The sequence below is a fragment of the Gobio gobio genome, assembly GCF_949357685.1.
Source record: "Gobio gobio genome assembly, chromosome: 9".
Classification (NCBI taxonomy): domain Eukaryota; kingdom Metazoa; phylum Chordata; class Actinopteri; order Cypriniformes; family Gobionidae; genus Gobio; species Gobio gobio.
In genome coordinates this window covers 13,663,864-13,689,368 of record NC_137115.1, presented here as the reverse complement: position 1 = coordinate 13,689,368, position 25,505 = coordinate 13,663,864, and the positions used below count along the sequence as shown (strand labels likewise).

The 25,505-nt window shown below is 45.9% G+C and overlaps 1 protein-coding gene across 1 annotated transcript; it reads left to right on the top strand.

Moving 5' to 3' along the window:
* Positions 1-11,765: 11,765 nt before the first annotated feature.
* On the top strand, positions 11,766-25,261 carry LOC307131581 (sodium- and chloride-dependent GABA transporter 2-like; the record flags this gene model as incomplete). The annotated part of the gene is made up of 14 exons (XM_079825294.1): positions 11,766-11,904; positions 12,026-12,160; positions 18,501-18,641; positions 18,749-18,836; positions 18,963-19,095; positions 19,384-19,518; positions 19,775-19,878; positions 20,180-20,304; positions 20,391-20,503; positions 20,700-20,837; positions 21,011-21,113; positions 24,532-24,632; positions 24,821-24,991; positions 25,139-25,261. The coding sequence occupies 14 exons, from the start codon at positions 11,766-11,768 to the stop codon at positions 25,259-25,261; spliced, it is 1,749 nt and encodes a 582-aa protein (XP_079681420.1).
* Positions 25,262-25,505: the final 244 nt, after the last annotated feature.

Here is a 25,505-nt window from a genome sequence, read left to right as displayed (position 1 = left end):
GGTTAATTGCGACCTGTAATCTTGTTAATATTTCCCTTTGTTAACTTCCCAAGACATGGTGTTATGCGCATCGTTTAAATTATAACTTTTCCCATGTTTGCCCCCACAAAAAGCACAACAGTAGTGTGAGGGACCAAGCAGTCAAGGGCAAAGAACACAGGATTTCCAACCAAAAAATAATTAATTAAATTCAAAACAAAATTAAAAATTAAATTACTTGAAAAACTGAATGAAAATAAAGTCAGGTCTGGGCCCATGAAAAGGGTAAACTAAAGAGAACCACACTTAACAGTAATCAAACAAACTAATCAAACCAACAAAACCAACAAATCAAACTAAACAAAGAAAACATGGCCTCCCCAATGCCACATTATGGATCAGCGCTGACTCGAGACGTGAACCATTTAGAACGATTCAGTTCGATTTGGTGAACTGGTTCGACCGGTCCACAAAAAAGAACCGGTTCAAAAGAACGATTTGTTCGCGAATCGGACATAACTAATGTACCAGAGACGGAGCGATTGCTAACAAAGTTATATTGTAACTACTGAGTTGTGAGAGCGCTGTCAGCGCAAGTTTACTTTGTTTGTATCTGAGAGTTCTGAATGAACACGAGTCCCAGTCATGCCGAGCCCGTCTACCTTCTTATTCTACCAACTTTGTAACACGTGGGGACACTAAATTTTTCAAAATTTTTCAACTAAATATACAAATAAATCTAATTATTAAACTAAATTAACCAAATAAACTAAATTACTGATCTAATTACTGATCTAAAGCCCACACTGTCACTGTATAATAATTGAAATGAACTGATGACATCACCGTTTTCTCCAGAATGGCTACACGGCTGAATAAAATTATGGGCCCTATTTTAACGATCTGAAACGCAAGTGTAAAAACGCGAAGCGCAAGTAACTTTGTGGGCGGGTCTCGGCGCTGTTGCTATTTTCCCGGCAGGATAAATGGCTCTTGTGCCCGGCGCAAATCTAAAATGGGTTGGTCTGAAGTAGCTTCATTATTCATAGGTGTGGTTTGGGCGTAACGTGAATAAACCAATCCGAGCGTCATCCAACATTCCCTTTAAAAGCAGGTGCGCAAGTTCCATAATGGATTGCTATTATTATGGCATATTTACCAGGCGCACGCCAGGAGCGGTTCACAGCCAAGGAGATTGATGTGCTTGTAAGAGCAGTGAAAGACAGAGAAGTGAAGTTGTAATGTTGTACATTATGGTAAAGGTGATTTCACAGTCTTTTTTTTTTCAGTCTTTCAGTTTTTTCAGTTTTTCAGTCGATTTTTTTTCCTGGTTCTTGACGGACAAACCAATTTGTCAGATGTCCTTATATACATATATGTCTTGCCACTATTGGGCAAAAGTCTTATCCTTAATTATTACAATTAGCCTGAATCATTTGTAAGCTAGATTTATGCCTATTTTTTCACATCTTCGTGGCACACCACAATGATTTCCGTCATCTCATGTGTTAATATTTTTTTAGCGTAACAATTTATGATTTGCAAAAATAACTGTTGCATCTGTGTAGATTACATGAGCAAAGTGTATGCGCGTTGTGCACGCTATACATTATGGTCAAGCATGCGCCCTTAAAATAGCATAATGAACAACGCGCAACGCGCCACTGACTTTAGACTAGGTTTTTTCTGGTCAGTGGCGCAATTGTTTAATGGAACAGCAAAATAGCACCAGGGATTGTTTGCGCCGGAACACGCCTCCTTTTTTGCGCTGAACCGCCCAGGGAGCGCAAGTGCATTCACTAGTTTAGCGACGTGCTTCTGTGGAGGGAAAAGCGCGCTTTGCGCGGGTGCAAAATAGGAATTACACATGCGTCGGTGTACAAAGTCAATTGCGCTGGGTGCAAGATAGGGCCCTATGTTGCATTATTTTCCTGTTTAACACTGTAAAGCTGCTTTGAAACAATCTGCATTGTTAAAAGTGCTATATAAATAATGTTGACTTGACTTGACATGTAACCATTACAGCTGTCGAGATGAAGGAGTTACGAGTAAGTGTTGATTATAGCATCATTTTTAGATATTTTCCTATCATATGAAGCGTCAGTGACGCGCATTGAGTACACAGCGCAAACAAAGACAAAAAAGCGCAGTAATCAAATGTAATCCAGTTTATTGTGGGGATAGCTGGCTAGCCTAGCCCAGATACCCCACGCTTACCCCCCTTCTGCTTAATCTCGCGCCGCGTTTGGTGCCTCCGCTGTGGGCGAGATGCAGTACTGGGGGTCGGTGATGTTGAAGGCCGACCGGTCAGTGCAGCCCGAGCTTCGACGTGCGTGAGGTTTATCTCTAAAGATGTGGCTCTGCCGATGTTGAGCAGAAACTCACGACTGTATGCACATTTTAGAACAGATAGACGCAACGAGGACGTGCAAAAACAGTGACTCACAAGATAGAAAACACGAAAACACCATTCTGTCGGGAGAGAGAGAAGCCACAGCGTGTGCACGAATAATAAAGTTCTGTGTGAACTTGAATAATTAGCTACACATCAGGAATCACTGATCACAGATCAGAAGGAACTGAAAAAAGACTTCTGTTTTCATTTGTACATCCAAACACTGAGAAACTGCCAGCATTCACTCGTTCACAAGCCATGAAAATTCAAGATCAGCTCGTCTGAGCTGTCATTTTCTCAAAGGCAGAGAAAGACAGCCAGAACTCGGTTTACACCGATCAAAATTTCTAGCCACTTGGGGACAATATTCAGGCTAGGGGAACTCATATTAATGTTGAAAAACCTCATGAAATTAAAATTTCATGCCATGGGACCTTTAACACAATCATAATCAAGAGAGTCATCAGTGTCCTTAAGAACATATGCCGCTCGGGCCTTACCAGTCAGTAGGGGAATCAGGCGGAATGCCCAGTCAGCCTTAGGTCAACAACATGCTGCAGCAATCCTCTCAAAGGTTATCAAAAAAAATTATACGTCATCAGAGTCACTTAATTTTTCTAATCTAGGCTCTTTAATCAAGGACTGACCTCTATCAAGGTCCACGTGGAGAAGTTCTCTTTCACTCCTTTTAGAAAGTGGTCAGTCAGAATCAGGGTCACCATCCTGCATTTCCCCAGGACATAAATTCATAGAAAGTGGCTCAGAGGTGGGTGGAGTACGAGCTTGCACCTCCATCTGAAGCAGGCCAAACTGATGCTGTAATGCCTTAAATCGTCTTTCTTGTTCCTTATGCTCTTGGGCCCCCCCAGCCTCCCGAGCGTCCATTTGCACCATGTGGGCTCGGAACAAACTTGTCAGATCTGCAAGCGTTGGCTCCCGACCTCCGGACTCCTCTGTGACAATCTCCTCACCATCCTCTATGGTCTCCACCTCTCCTTCTGGTGCTTCCATTAGCACCCGCCTTTGTGCCCCTTTTCTTCCAGGCCAACTCATAGCTAAAAAAAAAAAATAGGGAGGACGAAAAGGGGAAAAACTAAAATAGGAAACCTGTGCCCTCTGCTGATCCCACTTCTGACACCATATGTGAGGGACCAAGCAGTCATGGGCAAAGAACACAGGATTTCCAACCAAAAAATAATTTATTAAATGCAAAACAAAATTACAAATTAAATTACTTAAAAAAACTGAATGAAAATAAAGTCAGGTCTGGGCCCATAAAAAGGGTAAACTAAAGAGAACCAAACTTAACAGTAATCAAACAAACTAATCAAACCAACCTAAACAAAGAAGACATGGCCTCCCCAATGCCACACATGGGGAAACGTATATACACAAAGGACTAGTCCATTACACACATAGGGAATAACAAACATAAATTAACACAGTTAGAATTAATAAAGTAATTCATTCACAAAAAATAAAGAAATGGGTCATGAACAAGTTAGTTATATACACAAACAATTATAATAAACAAAAATAAACAAATAAACAAACAACCCTAGGGACAGGCTCCAGAAGGGGGCAAAATCTCATTGAGCCCCATGTTAAAATGGCCAATTTACAGCAGGAAAAAACATGTTTACAGCCTGGTACAAATTGTGGTTTTGGTCTATGCGGCTAATTTTGCCCTTCATGACAACTGTGAGGGGGGTGAATTTTATTATAACTCATTCGTTTACATTATATAAAGCCTTAAAGTTCTGCATAATTAAGGGCGTGGCCACTTTGAGTGACAGGTGGATAGCCATTTATCTGCTGTCTGTTAGCCATCGCGTCACCTCAGCTCCACCCACGTCCCGCCTCTTTGCCCATTTTCTATTATCCGGGAGTGACGTGTGATGACGCGCTGCCAAGATGGCAAAGGCCAGCTAGTCCCTACTTTACACTTCAAAACTGCTCTTCAGAATCCTATGGGTGACATCACGGACACTACATCTATATTTGTTTTGGCAGCGGCTATTTGCACTAAGTGCAAAAGGCGGATTCAAAACCATGTCAGTCGCGTCAAAATCAAGATCCATTAGCCATATACTTTACTGATTGCACCACTGTAGACACTGAAATCCAAGCGCTTTTTTAAATCTTGTTTGGCCCAACTAGGCATTGTTTGGCGGAGCTAGTGCAAATAGCACTTGCCAACAAGGCATGCTATTTGCACTTGGTGTGAATAGACACTTTTTTTACAGTCTATGATTAGAACAGACCTCCACAGAAGTGCAGCGTTTTGACCAGACAGCGCCAAACCTCTGCTTTCCACATGTAGGTAACTTAAACTCAAAAGAAATAAATGTTAACTCAATATACCACTAATAATGATGGGTTACTTAACGTAATCCCGGGTTCTTTGATAACAGAGTGAGGTGTTTCACTATGGGAATCGCTTTGGCGTGACCAACTACGGAAGCTCTTATGCCACCACGTCTGTCTTTGACAGACAGGTCGACCTGAGATCAGGCTCCGCCTCCACCTATATAACTCAGGTTGGACCTAACAAAGTCATTATGGAGAGATTTCTTCCCTTTCCTGTGCAAGGAGGGAAGTGTTGGTGAAACACCTCACTCTGTTATCAAAGAACCCGGGATTACGTTAAGTAACCCATCGTTCTTTTTCTAACTTCGTTCTGTGTTTAACTATGGGAGATATAGACCACTCCCGGATTGCACAACGTACGCTATACCCCATCATATGGGACCTGATGTGCTGGCTCCTAGCACTGCGTGAGCTAAGGATGGCTCCGACACATTCAGTCTATAAAATCGCACAAAAGTGTGCGGTGTGGCCCAGCTTGCTGCAGCACAGATCTCCTGGACCGAAACTCCCCTAAGTAAGGCCCATGATGTGGCCATGCCCCTAGTGGAGTGGGCCCTTAAGCCCTCGGGAGGTTGGGAACCTCTGCATTTATATGCTAGAGAAATAGCTTCCACAATCCAATGGGACAGTCGCTGATGTGACAATGGCTTCCCCTTGCGAGGAGTAGCCCATGACACAAACAGCTGGTCATTTACCCTGAAACCTGCTGTCCTTTCCACATACACACGAAGTGCTCATACAGGACACAAAGAATTCAACCTCGTATCCTCCGGAGAAGAGAACGGAGGAGGGTGAAAAGCTGCAAGTTCTGTAGTTTGACATCTATACGACGAGTCCACTACTTTAGGTACGAAAGCAGGATTAGGGCGAAAGGAAACCCTTGTGAACCCTGGAGAAAACTGCAGACAAGACGGGCTGACCGACAGAGCCTGTAAGTCACTCACCCTCTTAGCTGAGACCAGCGCTAACAGCAGTGCTGTCTTAAGAGAAAGAAACTTTAATCCCATAGCTTCCAACGGCTCAAAAGGGTGTTGAGAAAGGGCCTCTAAAACCGTAGACAAATCCCACAATGGGACCATCCGTCTGGCCACTGGCCTCTTACGTCGTGCCCCCTTCATAAAGCGACTTATAAAGGGTGCTGACCTGCGGTCTTGTCACCAAAACCCACATGACAAGCAGATATAGCCGCTAGGTATACCTTTAACGTAGAAAAAGCTTTCCCTTTATCTAACAGATCCTGAAGGAAACATAATATGTCCCTCACTGAACTTTGAAAAGGGAAAATATGACTCCGCCCACACCATACTTCAAAGACTCGCCATTTATTACTATAAAGTGAGCAGGTGGAAGAGGCTCTTGCACTCTGTATAGTGTGTACGACTGATGGGGGCAAACCTGCTGCACTTAAATTCCACCTCTCACGGGCCAGGCCCAGAGAGCTATCCTGTCTGGGTGAGGATGGTAGATTCCCCCCCCCCCCCCTGCTTGTGATAGGAGGTCCCTCCGGGGAGGGAGGGGCCACGGCTGACCCGACAGTAGTTGAACTATCTCGGCTACCCAATGTCTGGATGGCCAACGTGGAGCTATAAGTATCAGCGACAATCCCATATCCCTCACCCTGACCAGAGTTGGTGAAATCAGGCTCAGAGGAGGAAATGCATACAGCAGGACATTTGGCCATGGGTGGGCTAAAGCATCCACACCCAACGGTGCATTTCCGTCCGCCAGAGAGAAATACAGAGGACATTGAGTGTTTTCCTGCGAGACGAAGAGATCTACGGCCGCCTGGCCGTATTTCTGCCATATCTGCTTCACCACCTGGGGATGAATTTTCCACTCTCCGTACAGGGGATTTCCCCTGGACAATAAGTCTGCCCCCCTGTTCAATATGCCTGGAACATGGGTTTCCCTGATGGATAACAGCCTTATGTCGCACCATACAATCAGCTTTTTTGCCAACTGGTGCAGTTGAAGAGAGCGTTTGCCTCCCTGTCGGTTGATATAAGCAACCACTGTGGAGTTGTCTGTTTTCACTAAAACATGCTGGCCCCTGATGAAGCTCAGAAAAAGTTTCAGTGCTAGAAACACTGCCATCAATTCCAAGTAATTTATGTGCTTGTGAATCAGCTGTGGAGGCCACACCCCGTTCACAGTTCTGCCCATCAGAGTCGCTCCCCAGCCCTTTAATGACGCGTCCGTCGTCATAGTGACTCTCGACGACACTGTCCCCAAGGGAATCCCCAATCTGAGGATCGCTGGGCTTTTCCAATGTCTGAGCGCTCTGACGCACACATAAGTCACTCTCACCGGTCGGTTGAGATGACGCAGAGAACACAGACGCAGATGCGCGACCCAGCGCTGAAAGTCTCTCATTATGAGTAGTCCCAGCCATACTACAGATATCGCCGAAGCCATTAACCCCAGCATTCGTAGACACAGTCTGAACGGGACAATTTTCCCCGTCTGAAAACGGGAGAGACACTGAGTGAAGGACGTGACCCTCCTCTCTGTCAGAGTGACTCGATAAGAGAGGGAGTTTATACTTAGTCCTAGATATTCTGTGTGCTGAGCTGGCTCTAAGCGGCTCTTTTGCATATTTATTTTGAATCCCAAGCTGTCGAGATGCATTAACACCCTGTCTGCGTCTTTGATTGCTTGCTCTTTCGATGAGGCGCATATCAGATAATCGTCTATGTACGACAGTATTCGTATCCCCTTGTTTCTTAACGGGAAAAGTGCTGCTTCCACACATTTGCTGAATACTCTTGGTGCTAGAGACAGACCAAAGGGCATTGTCTGAAATTCGTAAGCAGTGCCTCGAAATGCAAACCTGAGATACTTCCTGTGAGATGGGTAAACATCTATGTGAAAATACGCGTCTGACAGATCGATCGTCACAAACCAGTCGTTCTGGCGGATGGATCGACAAAGTGTTTTGTGTGTCAACATTTTGAATGAATACTTCCGTAGGTGTTTGTTTAACACACGGAGATCTAAAATTGGACGCAGAGATGAGCTCTCCTTCTTTGGAATCACAAAGTAATGGGAATAAAAACCCTGACAGTTCACTTCCTTTGGCACCACTCTGATGGCTCGTTTGTCTAAAAGAGTGTCTATTTCGGCCGTCAGGGCACGAGCTGATTCTCCCTCGGCCACTGAGACTATTATACCATTGAATCTGGGTGGTTTCATGGCAAATTGAAGTCTGTACCCCCGTGAAATTGTGTTTACAACCCACGGATGAGCTGCGCATGCGCGCCAACTGAGTATGCTGGCCGAGAGAGGTCCCCTGTATACTTCCCCAACGCCGGCGCGCTCTGATGACGTCATTACCGTCTCCGCGCAAACCCCTTCTGGAGGCGCGAGTGCTCCCTCCGGCGGAGAGGCTAGGGATACACGTTTCAATGTTTGGATTTTTGTGTGATCTATTGCTCTCGGCTGTCTTCCTGGCTGCGATAGTGAAACATTTTCAGTGTTTATTGAATTCGGGGAGCATATCGCCCTTAGCTTGTGGCCTGGATGCGATAGTGCATTCTTTATTAAACATTCCCCTGAACCGATAGGTGTTTGAAAACCCCCTGTGAGTGCTTGGTGACACTGGAGAACATTTTGACCCTGATAGCTTATAGCTATAGCCCTTACTGAACTGAGAACAACAGGGCTGGACTCCCTCCTTCTCTTCACGGGTGGAGAGAGAAGTGCAGGGGAGCATTCGCGTGTCAGGTCGCACGCTTTTTCTTCCGATCCTCGGGGTGGGGTTGGCAATTTCTCGCCACCGCAGCCGCAAATGAATGTTTCCCCCAGGGTCCGGATCCATCAGATCTCGGACGATGGCCAGATTGCTGTCCGCTAGGAGGCGGTCTCACACTCCTAGCCCCCGTTTGTCTCCCTCTCGCAGTAGCGGCTGCTGCGAAGCCCTGCCATGCTGGCTGAGAGGGTGGTCGCGGTGTTTGCTTGCGTGGTAAACAGAGGTTGAAAGCTTCATCCTCCTGTTTCCTGAGGGTGCTGGTCTCTCTCATTTTCTCGAGAGCTGGTCCGAATAAGCCCTTGGTTGGGTCGAACGCAGCGTCCATCACCTCAGCTTTTTGAGCGTTGCTCAGTCCAGACAGGTTCAGCCATAACGCTCTCTCATCTGAAACTGCCAAGCCCATAACACGGCCACAGCCCTGAACCGCGCCACGAGAAGAGCGGAGAATTAGGTCGTTCACCACACATATCTCATCCCAGAGTGCTGGGTTTGGCACCCCCGTATCTAGCTGTCGCCCCATCTCCTCCAAAATCTCGGCCTGGTACGCTGACAGTAAAGTCACCGCGTTCAGCGAGCACACTGACTGCGCCGCGTGTTTGTACATCCTCTGATAGACGGACACGGTCAGACGCTCCATCTTGCTCGGCAGCGAAATTTGGGATGAGGCAGAAAATGAGCGGCGATTCGGATGGAGGTGATAGGCCACTGACAACTCTATCGCTGGGGGTCCGGCCAGCCCCAGCTCTTCCATTCCTTGGATCTCGAGCTTAGAGCATCCCTTGGTCGGGAGCTTGCTCTTAAAGGGGCTACCCCAATGGCGGGACATCTCCTTCATGCACGCCGGCACGGCGGGTAGGAGTTGTCTTGTTGTGGTTTGAGCAGGCGGTAGCCTTTTCCCGTCGTAAAGGTCCCTCTCTGCTCCTTCAGAATCCTGAGCCGCGGGCCACGCTAGGCCCAGTTTTGCCGCGGCTCGCTTGCACACCTCGTGCAGGTTACCGTCTGCCTGAGCGCCCGAGTCGGTCGCGCTAGGAGGTCTAGACTGTTGGACAGGGAAGAGAGAGTTGTCTTCTTCCTCTTCGTCGTCCATGTCCAAGTCGAGGAGGTCAGAGTTAGCATCGCCCTCCGCGTCCTCGTCCCCCGGTTGCTCCTCCTCGTGTGCGAGAAGGCCATCGAACAGAGGAGGCATATCCGGGGATTCGGCTTCCATCATATCAGCCCAGCTCGTCGTGGTAGCTCGCTGATGGTCAGTAGCCTTAGGTTTCGCGGTGGCTCCGGCCAGACATGGGTCCTGCTGGTTAGCCACCGCCACTCAGCCTTCTCTCCAAAATTTTCGAAGTCATTCTCGCTTTCTTCCCGTGAGGGACAACAACAGCTCTCTCAGCACGTCCGACCTCGTCGCTGATTTCGCTTAACTGTTCAACAGGCGGGCCATCATTGGATTACGCTACCGAACGCGACATCAGTTTGTGGGTCCGCAAGCGACGTTTGAGCATGCTTTGCGCCCATGCACACGATGCACATGGGATGGGGGTCCCTGCCCGAGACGATTGCTCCACATGATGATGGACACGGCCGGGGTGCAGGCTCCCTGCTTTTCGACTCATTCCCTTTGGCGGGGGTAATGACTGTCGACATAACGGCTTGAGAGAGGAGGAGTGATTCAGAGACTCGTCACAACACGTTAGTCTGATGGTTTCGTGGCTCGCTTGACGCGTAAAGCCCAAAGGCGGTTTGACACCACTGAAAATTCTACCGTCCTGATAACACGCGATAGACCAAAAAGAATAGCTCGCCTTGACGCGTACACTATTCGGTGTGACACTCAACACAATCCAATCCACTGATGTCTCGTTCGGTAGCGTAATCCAATGATGGCCCGCCTGTTGAACAGTTAAGCGAAATCAGCGACGAGGTCGGACGTGCTGAGAGAGCTGTTGTAGTCCCTCACGGGACGAAAGCGAGAATGACTTCGTTAGGTCCAACCTGAGTTATATAGGTGGAGGCGGAGCCTGATCTCAGGTCGACCTGTCTGTCAAAGACAGACGTGGTGGCATAAGAGCTTCCGTAGTTTGTCATGCCAAAGCGATTCCCATAGTGAAACACCGAACGAAGTTAGAAAAAGAACTAGAAAGTGTGCACCCAAACTAGTCATGTATGGTATAAAAGTGTAAATTAGAAATAAAATGGTGAAAATTAACCAAATCTGTGTCTGTCTTTATTATGAAATATATAGCGTGATCTGCAACAAAATGTTTAATTATGAAATGTACTAAAGGACAAACAAAATAACATGTAAACAAACAAAAGGGAAGGATGCATGTCTCTGTGTGTGGTTTAGTTACCGCCTTGCTGTGTGGCCACGTCATCGGCCGTCACAAGTAGTCTTAGCTGCTGACATGTAAAGATTTAGGAACATTTAGTCAGTTTTACTCTTTCCTTTTAAATGTTTGTTCAGAATCAAAATAAAGTCACTGTGGTCATTTTCCACTGAAATGATTGAGAATCACTGCGGGGAGCCTAGATAAGGGAGGACTTTTTGTGGATGTGTGCATCTGTTGAAAATATTGCTGGATTCCTGTGTGCATTTTGTGGATCTGTTGCATGGATGTGTGGATGTTTAAGATATTGTTTTGACATTAAATGAAAACTGAAAATGGAAGATGACATTTTACAGTCAGACATAGAATGTCCCCAAATGCTGATTTCACAGTTTGAGGAATCTTAAACTTAATTAAGACAGGTGAATTGGATCTGAAACCTTACAAATGACAAAAAAAAATAGAAAACCATAATACCAATATATAGCAGTCAACAGAATGGATGCATAATGATTTACTCATACAGTATTTTCAAACTAAAACTGGGGCTTGCTTTTTTGATAATAATTGTCATGCATTTTTAAGTTTGTTATTGTGGGCTGAGGGGGTAGTGGGTAACTGACGGTAACTTAACATACGGTTTTGCAACAGTGCACACTATTTACTCCTAGACTGGACTTTGCCTATTTTAACAATTTTCTTCAAAACTAGAATTTGAAATACAAATGTTTCCTGAGGCATATCATACATCATGATTAACTATATCTGCTTTAGACTCGCACCATTACTTATTTTGCACTTTGGTTGTCATTACAGTTGATGAGGATCAGTCAATGAATAGCTTGAAACATTTATAAATAAATAGCACCTAAGCAGAATTTAGAACAAATTCACTGTGAAATTACAGCAGTCTGACAGCAGGATCAGAGTGACCTGGTCAAAACGGTGTGGCAGTATGACTAAAATCAAAGGACAAATAGAGGAGAGGGGGCACTGGGGCAGTAAAGCAGAGTTTATTTTAGCTGTGGCAGGGGTTGTGATTGGTCTGGGTAATGTTTGGAGGTTTCCTTACCTCTGCTACAAGCATGGAGGAGGTATGAGGCAGCCTAAATGCACAAATGCTGTTTGCGGTTTTGAAATGTTTTTATTTTAGTGGTTACAAATATGAATGATCTACTTTATCTTTCTGGCATTTTAATGTTTTATTGTACTCAGGGGCATTCCTGATACCCTACCTGGTGTTTTTGGTTACCTGTGGGGTGCCTCTGTTCCTGCTAGAGACAGCTATGGGACAGTACACACAGGAAGGGGGCATTACATGTTGGCATCGCCTCTGTCCACTGGCTGAAGGTGAGTCAAAATATTTAAACAATTAAAAAAGAAAATGTATCTGCATTCTTTTTGCAGATGGGATTTGGACAGGCAACCAGCATTCACATTTTCTAAAGTAGCCTAAATTTGAGGCAGTGTACCAATCGAGTCGACATTATTATTGTTATTGTTAGTCTGTGGCAGCCCCTGGAACTGTATTATAAAAGGAGATTCAATTTCTTTAAAGTGCATTTTATATTGGTCTAATTCAAAATCATGGTTCCTGGTTAAAACCTTAAAGGGGTACTTCAGTGCTGGTGTGTAAGTGAAAACACATTCACTTGCACACACTTGACATACACACAATATATCATATATTTTATGATATAATTCACAAATTTGTGAATATTTTGAATAAAAAGGAAAAAAATAAGTAAAAGTGATTCCTCTGTCATACTGTTTGGCTGCATGACACGTCAGCATGGAATTAAAACGTTCTAAAATAATGTTCTAAAATAAAATATAAAACTCAGCTAGAATAAAGAGCCACTATAGGATATAAATCCCTCTTCTCACATATCATATTATGTGTCTTCAAAATTATTTTTGTCAGAATGAGTCTCGGAGTCAAATGCAAGTTCAATGTTTATTTGGAAGTACAATGAGAAGTCTAGGCAAGGCACATCACACTCCACAGAATTGAGTCCACACACGATGTCCCACGACGTAATCCACTCTGGTGGGTAACCGGAGAGAAATCCTCACTTTGAATGACTGACGAAACACTCCATGCACTGGACAGATGACGAGGCAGCATCTGGTAGAAAAGACAGCTCGCCGAACTCAGGTTGAGACTGGATCTCGCCTAAAAACGAAGCGTACCAGTCACACCGACAAGGCAGGGTGGAGTTCTCTCAAGGACAAGTTCACGGATACCGCAAGCGTGTGAATTCCGGGCGTTGACAAGCCTCCGGATGCCTGCGACCGAACCTGCGAGAAACTGAAGAGAGACAGAAACCAGGACCTCCAACTGGACAGGACAGAGACTGAGACCAACCAAAAACAATGAGCGTGCGACGAGAGACAGGACAGCGTGCTATAAAAAGAAAACAACTGATGAGACACGACAGGTGAACAATTAGTGAAACGAGTGGGAGGGACCAGTGAACCCGTGAGGAACCACCACCAACAGGTAAGAATTACATACACACAAACACGATCACCCAGGAATCCTGACAGTATCCCCTCCCCCATGACCGGCACCGGACGGGCATGGAGGAGACTCACCCTGTCGCCGACGGAGATCCTCGATCAGACCAGGGTCCAGTATATCCCGGGCCGGAACCCAGCACCTCTCCTCCGGACCGTAACCCTCCCAGTCCACTAAATACTGAAAACCTCTGCCCCTGCGACGAGAATCTAGTAATCTCCTAACAGTATAGGCAGGAGCACCATCCACTAGACGAGGGGCGGGGGGTTTAGGGGCAGAGACAGGGGGATTATTCCGGGCAAAAATCACAGGTTTAACCCTGGATACATGAAAAACTGGGTGAACCCGACCAAGAATAGGAGGTAACTTAAGCTTGACCGCTACCGGACTAATGACCTTAGATATACTGTATGGCCCAATGAAACGAGGAGCCAGCTTACGAGAAGGCTCACGGAGAGGCAGATCCTTGGTGGAAAGCCATACCTTTTGTCCACACACATAACGGGGTGGAGGTCGCCGGTGACGGTCAGCCGCAGCTTTGGTTCGTCTGGAGTTTTGTAATAAGAGTGATTTAGCTTTCCTCCAAGTGCGTCTGCACCTGCGCACGAAAGCTAAAGCAGACGGAACCACTGCGTCGGGCTCCTGTGATGGGAAAAGGGGAGGTTGATATCCGACAGATAATTCGAACGGAGACAAATTAGTGGATGCGACGGGAAGAGAATTATGAGAGTACTCGACCCAAGGAAGCTGTTGGCACCAAGAATTAGGATATTTAGACGACAGACAGCGAAGCGTTCGACCGAGATCCTGATTAGCCCGTTCGCATTGCCCATTGGTCTGCGGATGATAACCAGAAGACAGGCTGGCTATAGCGCCGATCTGTCTACAAAACTCCTGCCAAAAACGAGAGATGAACTGAGGACCCTTATCTGAAACTACATCAGTCGGAATACCGTGTAACCGAAAGACGTGATCAATCAAAACCTGAGCCATCTCCTTGGCAGAAGGAAGTTTAGGCAGGGGAATAAAATGAACCGCTTTAGAAAAACGATCCACCACAGTCAATACGACAGTGTTACCATTAGACGCCGGTAAGCCGGTGACAAAATCAAGGGCTATATGAGACCAGGGGCGGGAGGGCACGGGCAAAGATTTAAGCAGACCAGCGGGAGGTTGATTAGATGCTTTATTACAAGCACAGACTGAACAGGCTAATACAAACTGTCTGACGTCTGAAGTCATAGAAGGCCACCAAAAACGTTGACGGATGGCAGCCAACGTTCTCCGAATTCCCGGATGTCCGACAAACTTGGATTCGTGACCCCACCGGATGACATCGGAACGTAAACACTCGGGAACCCATAGACGACCCACCGGACACCCCTCCGGAACTTCCCCCTCTCGGCCGGCCTCTCTCACCCGCTGTTCGATTCCCCACACGAGGGCACCGACCACCCTCCCCTCCGGGAGAATGGTTTCGGTCCGCTCCGACCCGGAACCCTCGAACAAACGGGAGAGAGCGTCAGGTTTAGTGTTTTTAGACCCCGGCCGGTACGAGAGGGTGAAGTTAAAACGTTCGAAGAAGAGTGCCCAGCGAGCCTGTCTAGATGTTAACCTTCTGGCTGAACGGATATATTCCAAGTTCTTATGATCCGTCCAGACCAGAAAGGGCTCCGAGGTTCCCTCCAACCAGTGACACCACTCACCCAGAGCGAGTCTAACCGCCAGCAGCTCCCGATTACCTATGTCGTAATTTCGCTCCGCTGGGTTTAACCGATGAGAGAAAAAAGCGCATGGATGCACTTTCCCGTCAACAGAGGATCGCTGAGATAAAACGGCGCCTACCCCGACATCAGATGCATCCACTTCCACTATAAATTGTCTAGCCGCATCCGGTATAGAAAGAACAGGTGCAGAGATGAAACGGGACTTTAATTCATCAAAGGCTTCCTGAGCTTCTGTATTCCAACGGAAACACACTTTAGAGGAAGTAAGAGCGGTAAGAGGTTTAGCGATCTGACCAAAATTTCTGATGAAACGCCGATAAAAGTTGCCGAAACCCAGAAATCGCTGAAGCTCTTTACGAGTGTCGGGCACTGGCCATTCGGCGACCGCTTTAACTTTAGCGGGATCGGGACAAATCTCTCCCTCGGCTATAACAAAACCCAGAAACGAAACCGACTCCTTGTGGAACTCGCACTTCTCCGCCTTAACAAAGAGCTGATTCTCTAACAACCGTTGTAAAACCTGGCGAACATGCTGGGTGTGTATCTGCTTAGAGGGAGAAAAGATGAGAATGTCATCGAGATACACAAAGACAAACTTGTTAATCACGTCACCCAGCACTTCATTGACCATGGTTTGGAAGACAGCCGGTGCGTTACAAAGGCCGAACGGAAGAACGCAGTATTCCCAGTGCCCTGATGGTGTATTAAAAGCTGTCTTCCACTCATCGCCCTCTTTGATACGTACCAAGTGATAAGCGTTGCGCAGATCTAACTTGGTAAACACGTGCGCTCCCTGTAATAACTCGAACGCTGACGACATTAAAGGCAAGGGGTACTTATTCTTAACAGTAATGTCATTCAGCCCTCTATAATCAATGCACGGACGAAGAGACCCATCCTTCTTTTTGACAAAGAAAAATCCAGCACCGGCTGGAGACGAGGAGCGGCGAATGAGACCGGCATTAAGAGATTCATTAATGTACTTATCCATAGCCTCTCTCTCTGGTTTAGATAGGGAAAATATACGACCCTTAGGCGGAGAAGTGTCTGAGAGAAGTTTGATCTCGCAATCGTACGACCGGTGAGGAGGTAGGGAAGTAGCCCGGGTCTTACTGAACACCCGATACAGATCAGAGTACTCCGCCGGCACTCCCGAGAGATCAACATCCGGAACCTGAAAAGTTGAACAAACAACAGGAGAAGGAGCAGGACCAAGACATGAAACATGACAGAAAGACTTCCAAGATAACACAACACCGTTCTGCCAATCAACGTGAGGATTGTGTTTGGTCAACCAGTCATGTCCTAAAATGACAGGCGATTGAGACTCCTCTAATAAATAGAATTCGATCTCCTCACGATGATTGCCAGAGACAAACAAACTGACAGGGGGTGTGCGATGGGTGATCACAGCCATATGCTGTCCTTTTAAGGTCCAAGCGGAGAGAGAGGAAGACAGAGGAATAGAAGGAATGTTCCACGATTCGGCCAACCCGGCATCCAGAAAACTTGCCTCCGCACCCGAATCCAGCAACGCCTGTGAATGAAAAGACAGTTTATAGTCAATGATTACAGGTAGTGTGGTGCAGCTTACGGGAGATTTGAATGACGACACGCCCACCGAAACTCCCGAAGTCATCGGCGGGCGGTACCCTTTTACCGGACAAACTGCGGCGATATGCCCCGCTTTACCGCAATACAGGCACAAACCACAGGACAAACGACGCTGTCTTTCAGTGGTGGTAAGGCGGAGCTTGCCCAGTTGCATCGGCTCCTCCGTCTGGAGAGAAGATGCTGTGAATTCCTCCGGCTCAGAGACGGCGAGATGACGAAACGACCGGCGGATGTCTCGTTGACGGTGGCGAGTCTCGATCCTCAACGCCAGGTCGATCGCTGTCTCGAGAGAGGTGGGAGGATCCCGTGCAGCGATCTCGTCCTGAATGGCAGGATTAAGACCCTCGAGGAATTGAGCCCGTAGTGCAGCGTCATTCCAGCCGCTGGTGATGGCTAGCGTCTTGAACGTGATGGCATACTCGGTGACGGAAGAGGTCCGTTGTAATAGTCTTACCAGCTCGGCGGCTGCCATATCCCCACGAAGTGAGCGAACAAACAAGCTCAGCATCTCCGTCTCGAGAGCCTCAAACGACGCCGTGCACGGAGCCTTAGCCCCCCATACAGCCATTCCCCACTGTCTCGCCCTTCCGGTGAGAAGTGTCAACACATATGCCACTTTAGACGTTGAAGCGGCGAAGCGCCGTGGCTGGAGAGCGAAGACCAGGGAACACTGCTGTAGGAAAGCCCGGCAGGTGTTGGGGTCGCCGTCGAAGGACGGAGGTGTCGCCGCGTGTGGCTCACGGTCTGCAGGTGCAGTCTCAACAGGTGCAGAAGGAGAAGGAAAACGTTCACCGACCGAGGAGACAATCTGGTCTACTCTGGTATTGAGCTCAGTAATTTGTTCAGACAGAACACGGAAATCTCGGGAAGCCTCAGTCAACAGGGATGAATGCTGTTCTATGACCATTCCCTGCTGATGAAGTGCGGCGTACCCCGATTCCGAATCCTCCGAACTCGCTGACTCCATCATTGGCGCGCTCATTCTGTCAGAATGAGTCTCGGAGTCAAATGCAAGTTCAATGTTTATTTGGAAGTACAATGAGAAGTCCAGGCAAGGCACATCACACTCCACAGAATTGAGTCCACACGTGGTGTCCCACGACGTAATCCACTCTGGTGGGTAACCGGAGAGAAATCCTCACTTTGAATGACTGACGAAATACTCCATGCACTGGACAGATGACGAGGCAGCGTCTGGTAGAAAAGACAGCTCGCCGAACTCAGGTTGAGACTGGATCTCGCCTAAAAACGAAGCGTACCAGTCACACCGACAAGGCAGGGTGGAGTTCTCTCAAGGACAAGTTCACGGATACCGCAAGCGTGTGAATTCCGGGCGTTGACAAGCCTCCGGATGCCTGCGACCGAACCTGCGAGAAACTGAAGAGAGACAGAAACCAGGACCTCCAACTGGACAGGACAGAGACTGAGACCAACCAAAAACAATGAGCGCGCGACGAGAGACAGGACAGCGTGCTATAAAAAGAAAACAACTGATGAGACACGACAGGTGAACAATTAGTGAAACGAGTGGGAGGGACCAGTGAACCCGTGAGGAACCACCACCAACAGGTAAGAATTACATACACACAAACACGATCACCCAGGAATCCTGACAATTTTTCTCTTTTAAATTGTGTTTCTTTGATTTCAATTAATATAAATTAATCTAAATGTGCAATCTATTATACATATATAATCACTTTGAGACTATTTAATTTGGTTTCTTAAAAATAGCTTAAATCGATGGGTCAATAACATCCTTGAATGGTCCCTATTAATATTGTTGACTGTGCACCTGGTGATCAGTGTTTCTGTTTGCTTTTGTCACGTATTGGCTATGGAGGACAACTGATAGTGCTGTACAGCTGCATGTATTACATCATCATTCTGGCCTGGGCGCTTTTCTACCTCTTGTACTCTTTCAGCTCCCAACTGCCTTGGGCCAGCTGTGACAACACCTGGAACACAGGTGATAATTTGAAACAAAACTCTTAAAGTAACATCTGCTGAATATCATATCTGAATATGCCAAACCAAGGGTTTGCAAACTGTTTTTTTTCTCCTTCTCTGTCTTAGATGATTGTGTAAATCTCGCTGCAAAAAATCTGACCCTCAACTGGACAACACTGATTAATTCAACCTCTGCAGCTACTGAGTTCTGGAAGTAAATAAATGAATATAAATGACATCATGATAACATTTGACAATAATATAATCACATCTTACAAAAACATTCCACATTAGCAAATTATAAAGTCATATTGTTGCTCTCTCTCTTTAAAATGTTTAGACACAAAGTGCTATGTCTATCTGGAGGTATTGAGGAGGTCGGTAAAATCAACTGGGAGATTCTTCTGTGTCTCATTGCAATGTGGATTTTGTGTTATTTCTGTGTCTGGAAAGGAGTCAAATCTACAGGCAAGGTGTGCAAAAATGTCATTTGAAGATAATTTTGTCTTAACACAATTCACTTACTGGTCCTTAATTCTTAGGTTTTTCCATTTTCTTCTGCATTTACAGTTTTTAAATGGAATTATGTTTGCATTCATTATAATTTAATGTCAGTACAGTATTTTGCCTGTTTATTGACATTTGTAAAATTTGTATTATTATTATTATATTTCATATTTAATTTTATTTGCATATTATATATTTATTTATTATTTAATTTAAAAAAAAATGTACCTTCTTTTATTGTGCTTGGACTGTAGGTGGTGTATTTCACAGCCACATTTCCTTATGTGATGCTACTGGTGTTGCTGATTCGTGGGTTGACTCTTCCTGGAGCTCTGCAGGGGATTGTGTTTTATCTGTACCCTGAACCGGCCCATCTCGCTGACCCACAGGTAACCTGACCATCTGCCCTTTCCTGGCATCAGGTTTAATAACATTATACAAAGACTAGACCAGTTGATATTACTGTATAAAGTAATGTTTTTTGCACAGTCTATTTAAATACCTTCACAACCAGTAAAAAGTATGCTATTTTCTTGTTATATGTAGCTAAACAGAATTGAAATTTTGCAGACATCAAATTAGCATTAATATTAAAATTATTGAGCCCCTTCCCAAGTCTTCACTACTAATCTGTTGTGTATTTAGATTTGGATGGAAGCAGGAGCTCAGATCTTTTTCTCCTATGCTTTGGGTACAGCCTCTCTTACTGTATTAGGCAGCTACAATAAATACAACAACAACTGCTACAGGTTAGTTCAGTACTATTCGAAAATATGATATATTTTTTCAGTATCTTTCTTTTTTTTCAAGATTGAACTATACTGTATGTACTGTATACTGCTGCCTTTGTTTAAATACTACTTCAAAGGTATTCTTACCTCAGGGTATCTTGAAGGTTATGGTGTCATATGGTGGCAAGTTACATAAACTAATCAGTGATGTACCTCAGGGTTCGATCTTTGGCCCCCTCCTCTTCTCTCTTCTACAAAACATACAATTTAGGCACATTGGTTTTCATTGGACTTGTATAATCTACGTTTTCCCTATCAGGGACAGCTTATGGCTTTGCCTTCTGAACAGTGGCACCAGTGTTGTAGCTGGATTTGCGGTCTTCTCAGTCCTAGGCTTCATGGCTCAAAAGCAGGGTGTCCCCATTGAGGAAGTGGCAGAATCAGGTTCTGCAACATTCTTTGATTATTTTTTTTACAGCTTTAGACCACTAAATACTCAAGAAAAGATTATCTCTCTGTCTTTCTCCCAGGTCCAGGACTAGCGTTCATAGCTTATCCACAGGCTGTAGCTATGATGCCTTTCCCTCAGTTGTGGTCTGTTTGTTTCTTCATCATGATTCTTTTGCTGGGACTAGATACACAGGTGATCTAAAATTCAAACCTACACACAGAGGTCTAAAACCTTAATCATGAGCCATGTTTGATGGGTATCCTGATATGCTAAAGCCTTCCTAAGTTGGGAAGTCTTAAATAGATGTAATATAAAGAACCTCATCTGATGTAACGTATTTGAAAGTGTTTCACAATTCTAATGCACTTATGTTCTGCTTCCCCCAAAGTTTGTTGCAATGGAAGTTTTCATGACATCAGTGATGGACCTGTACCCCATGGTACTGCGCAAAGCTGGACGACGAGAAAAATTCCTTCTACTTTTCTGTCTTTTTTGCTTTTTCAGCCAACTTGTCATGGTTACAGAGGTTTGTGTTTGTTAAACTAGCTACATACTTTCAAACCTTTAACAGTGTATGCTGTATGCTGTTACAAGCTACTACTAAATAGTAGGCAGTATACAGCACATATTGTGTTAACTTCAACTTAACTTCAACACATTTGTTCAGCTTGAGTTGTAATTTTGCATTGTGACCTACAGGGGGGAATATATGTATTCCAGTTGTTCGACTACTATGCCTGCAGTGGAGCCTGTCTTCTTTTCCTCTGTGTTTTTGAATCTTTGGCCATGGGTTGGGTTTTTGGTGAGTTGCACAGAAGCTACAGAAACTGAAAGATGTAAAAGAAAAAATAACTGTAATATGAAGACATACTGTAAATAGTATGTACGATATTCAGAACTTCCTTCCCTTCAGTCATGAAACTCTAGATTGTGCAGGCTGATATGTCCTTTACATGCAATCTGCAAAACTGCTGACTCAGTTGATTTTGCAGCCAATGAAATTGCTTGCTCAACATTTAAATAGTCTGGTTCATCATTTGCTGTAAGCTGTATTTCCTTTAGCACATTATCCGAGTTCCTCTGAAACCCTTCACCTCCCCAGCTCCACCTGCATAGATCTACTATGGCGCACATTAGTGCACTGTTTGTCTTGCCTTTTTCATAAGGGCTTGAGCTCTCAGCACACCATGTGCCATCGAGTTTGACGGCCATGCTCACAGTCTCACATGCCTGGTAGCTTACAGATGGGATTGCTGGTCATTCTCATGGGGGACCTAGAGTTTCATTCGGGGCTCCAGCAGAGGACAGATGTCAATTGATGCATCGGAGAGAGGGCTGTTATATTTTGGAAATGAAGATGATGCTGAAACTCCCACTGTAATAATGGGTGCTCATGCTGAATCAGATTCAGAGTTGACAGTCATGCTTTCCTGGGTGGCTGGGGCATAAATCGCTTTGCCTGCCCTGGTGCCTTTTTTCCCTGGATGTGCACTTCATTGTACTCAAGAAAGGCGTTGGGTTACAACCAATTTTGGACTTGCGAACCTTGAATCGGGCCCTTCACAAGCTCCCGTTCAAGATGTTAACACAGAAACGCATTTTCGATTGCATCCGTCCCTGAGATTGGTTTACAATTGGTTTGCGACTTGAAGGATGTGTACTTTAATGTCTCATTTCTTCCTCGACACAGGCCTTTTCTGTGCTTTGTTTTCAAGGGCCAGGCATATCAGTACAGAGTCCTACCCTTCTGGCTGGCCCTGTCACCTCGCATCTTTATGAAGGTTGCAGAGGCGGCCATTGTTCTCCTGGGAGACATGGCATTCGCATCCTCAACTACCTCGATGACTGTCTCACTCTAGCTCACTCGCGAGAGCAGTGGTGCGAACACAGGGACATGGTGCTCAGGCACTCCAGTCTGTTGGGTCTTCGGGTCAACTGAGACAAGTGCCCTGTGCAGAGAATCTCTAATCTCTGTATGGAGCCGCGTCCAGTTGGTGTTGAACTGCTTGAATTCGTTCAAGGGCAGGATAGCGGCCCCACTTAACTTTTTCAGAGGCTCCTGGGGCATATGGCAGCCGCAGCCTCGGCAACACCACTCGGGCTGCTTCATATAAGGCCACTTCAACACTGAATTCACGGCCAGGTCCGGAGATGGGTGTGGCAGAGCGGCATGTACCAGGTGCACATCAACCCACACTGTCGCCAAACTTTCAACGTTTCTACGGCATGTCCAGGCATGCTGTGGTTTCCACGGGTGACTCTGTCACCGGCTGCGGGGCCACATACAACGGGCATGCAGTTTCAGGTCTGTGGACGGGTCTTCAGTCTTCATTCTCTGACTGAGAACTCTCGACATGGATACACTGGCACACAGCTGGCCCTTGAACCTACGCAAGTATGCGTTTGCCCCAGTGAGCCTTCTTGCACAGACTCTGTGCAAAGTCAGGGAGGACCAGGATTAGGTCCTGTTAGTAGCGCCATACTGGCCCAACCGAACCTGGTTCCCAGAACTGATGCTGTCATCCAGACCTCTGGAAACTCCATGTCTGGTCCCTGGAGCTGTCTCCAAGCAGAGGTTAGCCCACTGGATAGTGGATGCTATCGTCTTGGTCTACCAAACCCAAGACGTGCCTTGGCTGTTCGGGTTGAGAACGCACTCAACTAGGAGTGTTGCTTCCTCCTGGGCACTGACTCAAGTCGCCCCGCAAACATATATTTGTAGAGCTGCGTGCTGGGCGACACCTAACACGTTCACTAGATTCTATAGCCTTGGTGTAGAGCCAGTTTCCTCCCGGATACTCACCTTCAGTGGCCAGTAGCACAGAGAAATTGCTCAGTGTCGGCTTGCTGCGCCATTCTCGCTTAATAGCTAGGGACGTGCGCTTATTGCACCAGTAAGTTACAGGAACCGCTAACCCTGTTGAGTTCCTCCGTCAACCCCGGCAGTCAGACTTGCCGCAAAGTCTGGCGCCAGGCTTAACACTCATATGCTTTGAGGAACCTGTGCTATGCTGGGTGTCCATATGTAGAGGTCCCTATGGCTACCCCATATGTGTATTCTTCCACAGTACAGCTACCCTGTTGGCTAGCCAGTGTCTGTCCCTCGACAGAGCCCACTCTGTCATCTCTGCCAGTGTCGCCTCCCCCCTAAATAGACTGGAGCCAACTGAGACATTCCATATGCTGTACTACCCTAATTGGCTAGTCCATATGTGTAACTTCCACATGGTTACCTCCCTTCGGCAGGATGTGGCTTCCACAGTGTTCCCTTTCCGCTAGAAGGGGCACGCTTTCCCAGTGTTATCCGATAGTCTCACTGAGTGGGTCATGCAGAACAGCAGTGATTGACTCTCTCTGCATAAGCATCCATCCCAAACAGGTGGTGGTCTGAAAGGCTTATGCAGGGCACTGGAAAGATCAGCAACATGGCGTTTTGGTAGGGATCCCATTTTGTTGGATCATCTCCGACGTACATCAAGAGTGACTGACTGAAAGGGAACGTCTTGGTTACATATGGTGGTAACATATGGTAACCCTCGTTCCCTGGTAACGTATGTCCCGTCGCCATGGTTGCTGTACCATCACTACGGCGGGTCACTAGCTCGGCTCCTCTGCAAAAAGCAAAGAGATGCGGCATCCGCTTCCATATTTATACCCGCACTGCGGGGGCGGAACGCGTGATGCAAAGTTTGTATGCCAATGTTCATTGGCTCGTTTAGTTTCACTCAAAGTGTTTGGACTCTCAAGCGGGATCCCATTTCTTTGGATCATCTCTGATGTACATCTCTGTAACCCCTCCTGTTCGAATCGCCCGCTCCAAGCAGGACTCAAACCCAGGTCCTCCGGCATGAGAGTCGGACGATCTAACAAGGAGGCTAAAGGCTGCAACCTCTAGTGTAAGTCGCTAGAGCGTCTCTTGAGATCAGAGGAGTGAGGGTTACTTGCACAGCAATTACTAGCTGGCCTCCGTTACATCTCCGTTCCCTCCTTCAGGAAACGAGGGTCACCATACGTAACCGAGACATTTTCATGTCACAGTCCCTGATCATTTTTGAAAATGACCATAAGAAACTATATTATAAATTAAATATTTTTTTTACTATAAATTAAATTAAAATGATTTATGATATGAGACAACAATTACAGTTTCTTAAACAGCAATAGACAACATTGACAGTATCTAAAACCAAGTGATGCTCAATTCTTCCCTAACACCACAGGGGCTGAGAGAATTTTTGATATCATTGAAGACATGACAAACTCACGACCCAATTATATGTTTATGCTGTGCTGGAAATACCTGACTCCTTTCGTGTCCCTGGTTAGTGTCTATACATTTCATTCATCTGTTTGAGCTTCATGTTTTCTATTTGTCAAAAAGCCAACAAATCTCTCTGGTCATTATTTATTGTATATCCCTGGCTAAAGCCATTTCTCACATTTATCTGATTGCATTCTCCTTTTTCTTTTACATCCATTCTTCACAACTTCTATTTCTTCTTTTTTCAGGTGTCTTTTGTCTGTTCAATGGTTAAGTACAAGCCTCTCACTTTCAACCGCTGGTATGTGTACCCGGACTGGGCGTACGCACTAGGCTGGTTACTGGCCCTGTCCTCCATTCTGCTGGTGCCTGGATGGGCGCTGATCCGACTGTTTACTGAGAAAGGAAGCCTAAAACAGGTGAGATTAAACATGATCACGAGATGAACAAGCCACTGAAATACCATCAGGGCAGAGATGTAAATGTTAACTAAAGCTAAACTGCATAAAAAAAGAGTAAATCAACAAACAGATTAATGTTGTTTCTCTGTGTCTGTTTCTTGACAGCGTTGGCGTCACCTGTGTAGTCCTGACACAAACCTCCCTCTTATCTGTAAGCAACGAGCTGAAAAAGAAGAACATACTTTCATTACAGAGATGCAAGACTTAATGAAGAGCAACACAAACTAAAAGATGCTCTACTCTTGCTATTTATTTCAATTTGTTTTTAGTAATCTTTCTCATTCATGTCCTTCACAACAGCACACAAAGGTGCCTGAACTGCAAAATGTATGTCATTGAACCGTTATTGTTTTTATGTCTGTATATATACAGGGCTTTAACAATCGCCAACCCACCATTTGCAGGTGTATTTCGGCTGTGGCGTTTAACAGTCATTCCCACTAGCCACTTTGGCGGTTGAAGCCACTTTTGC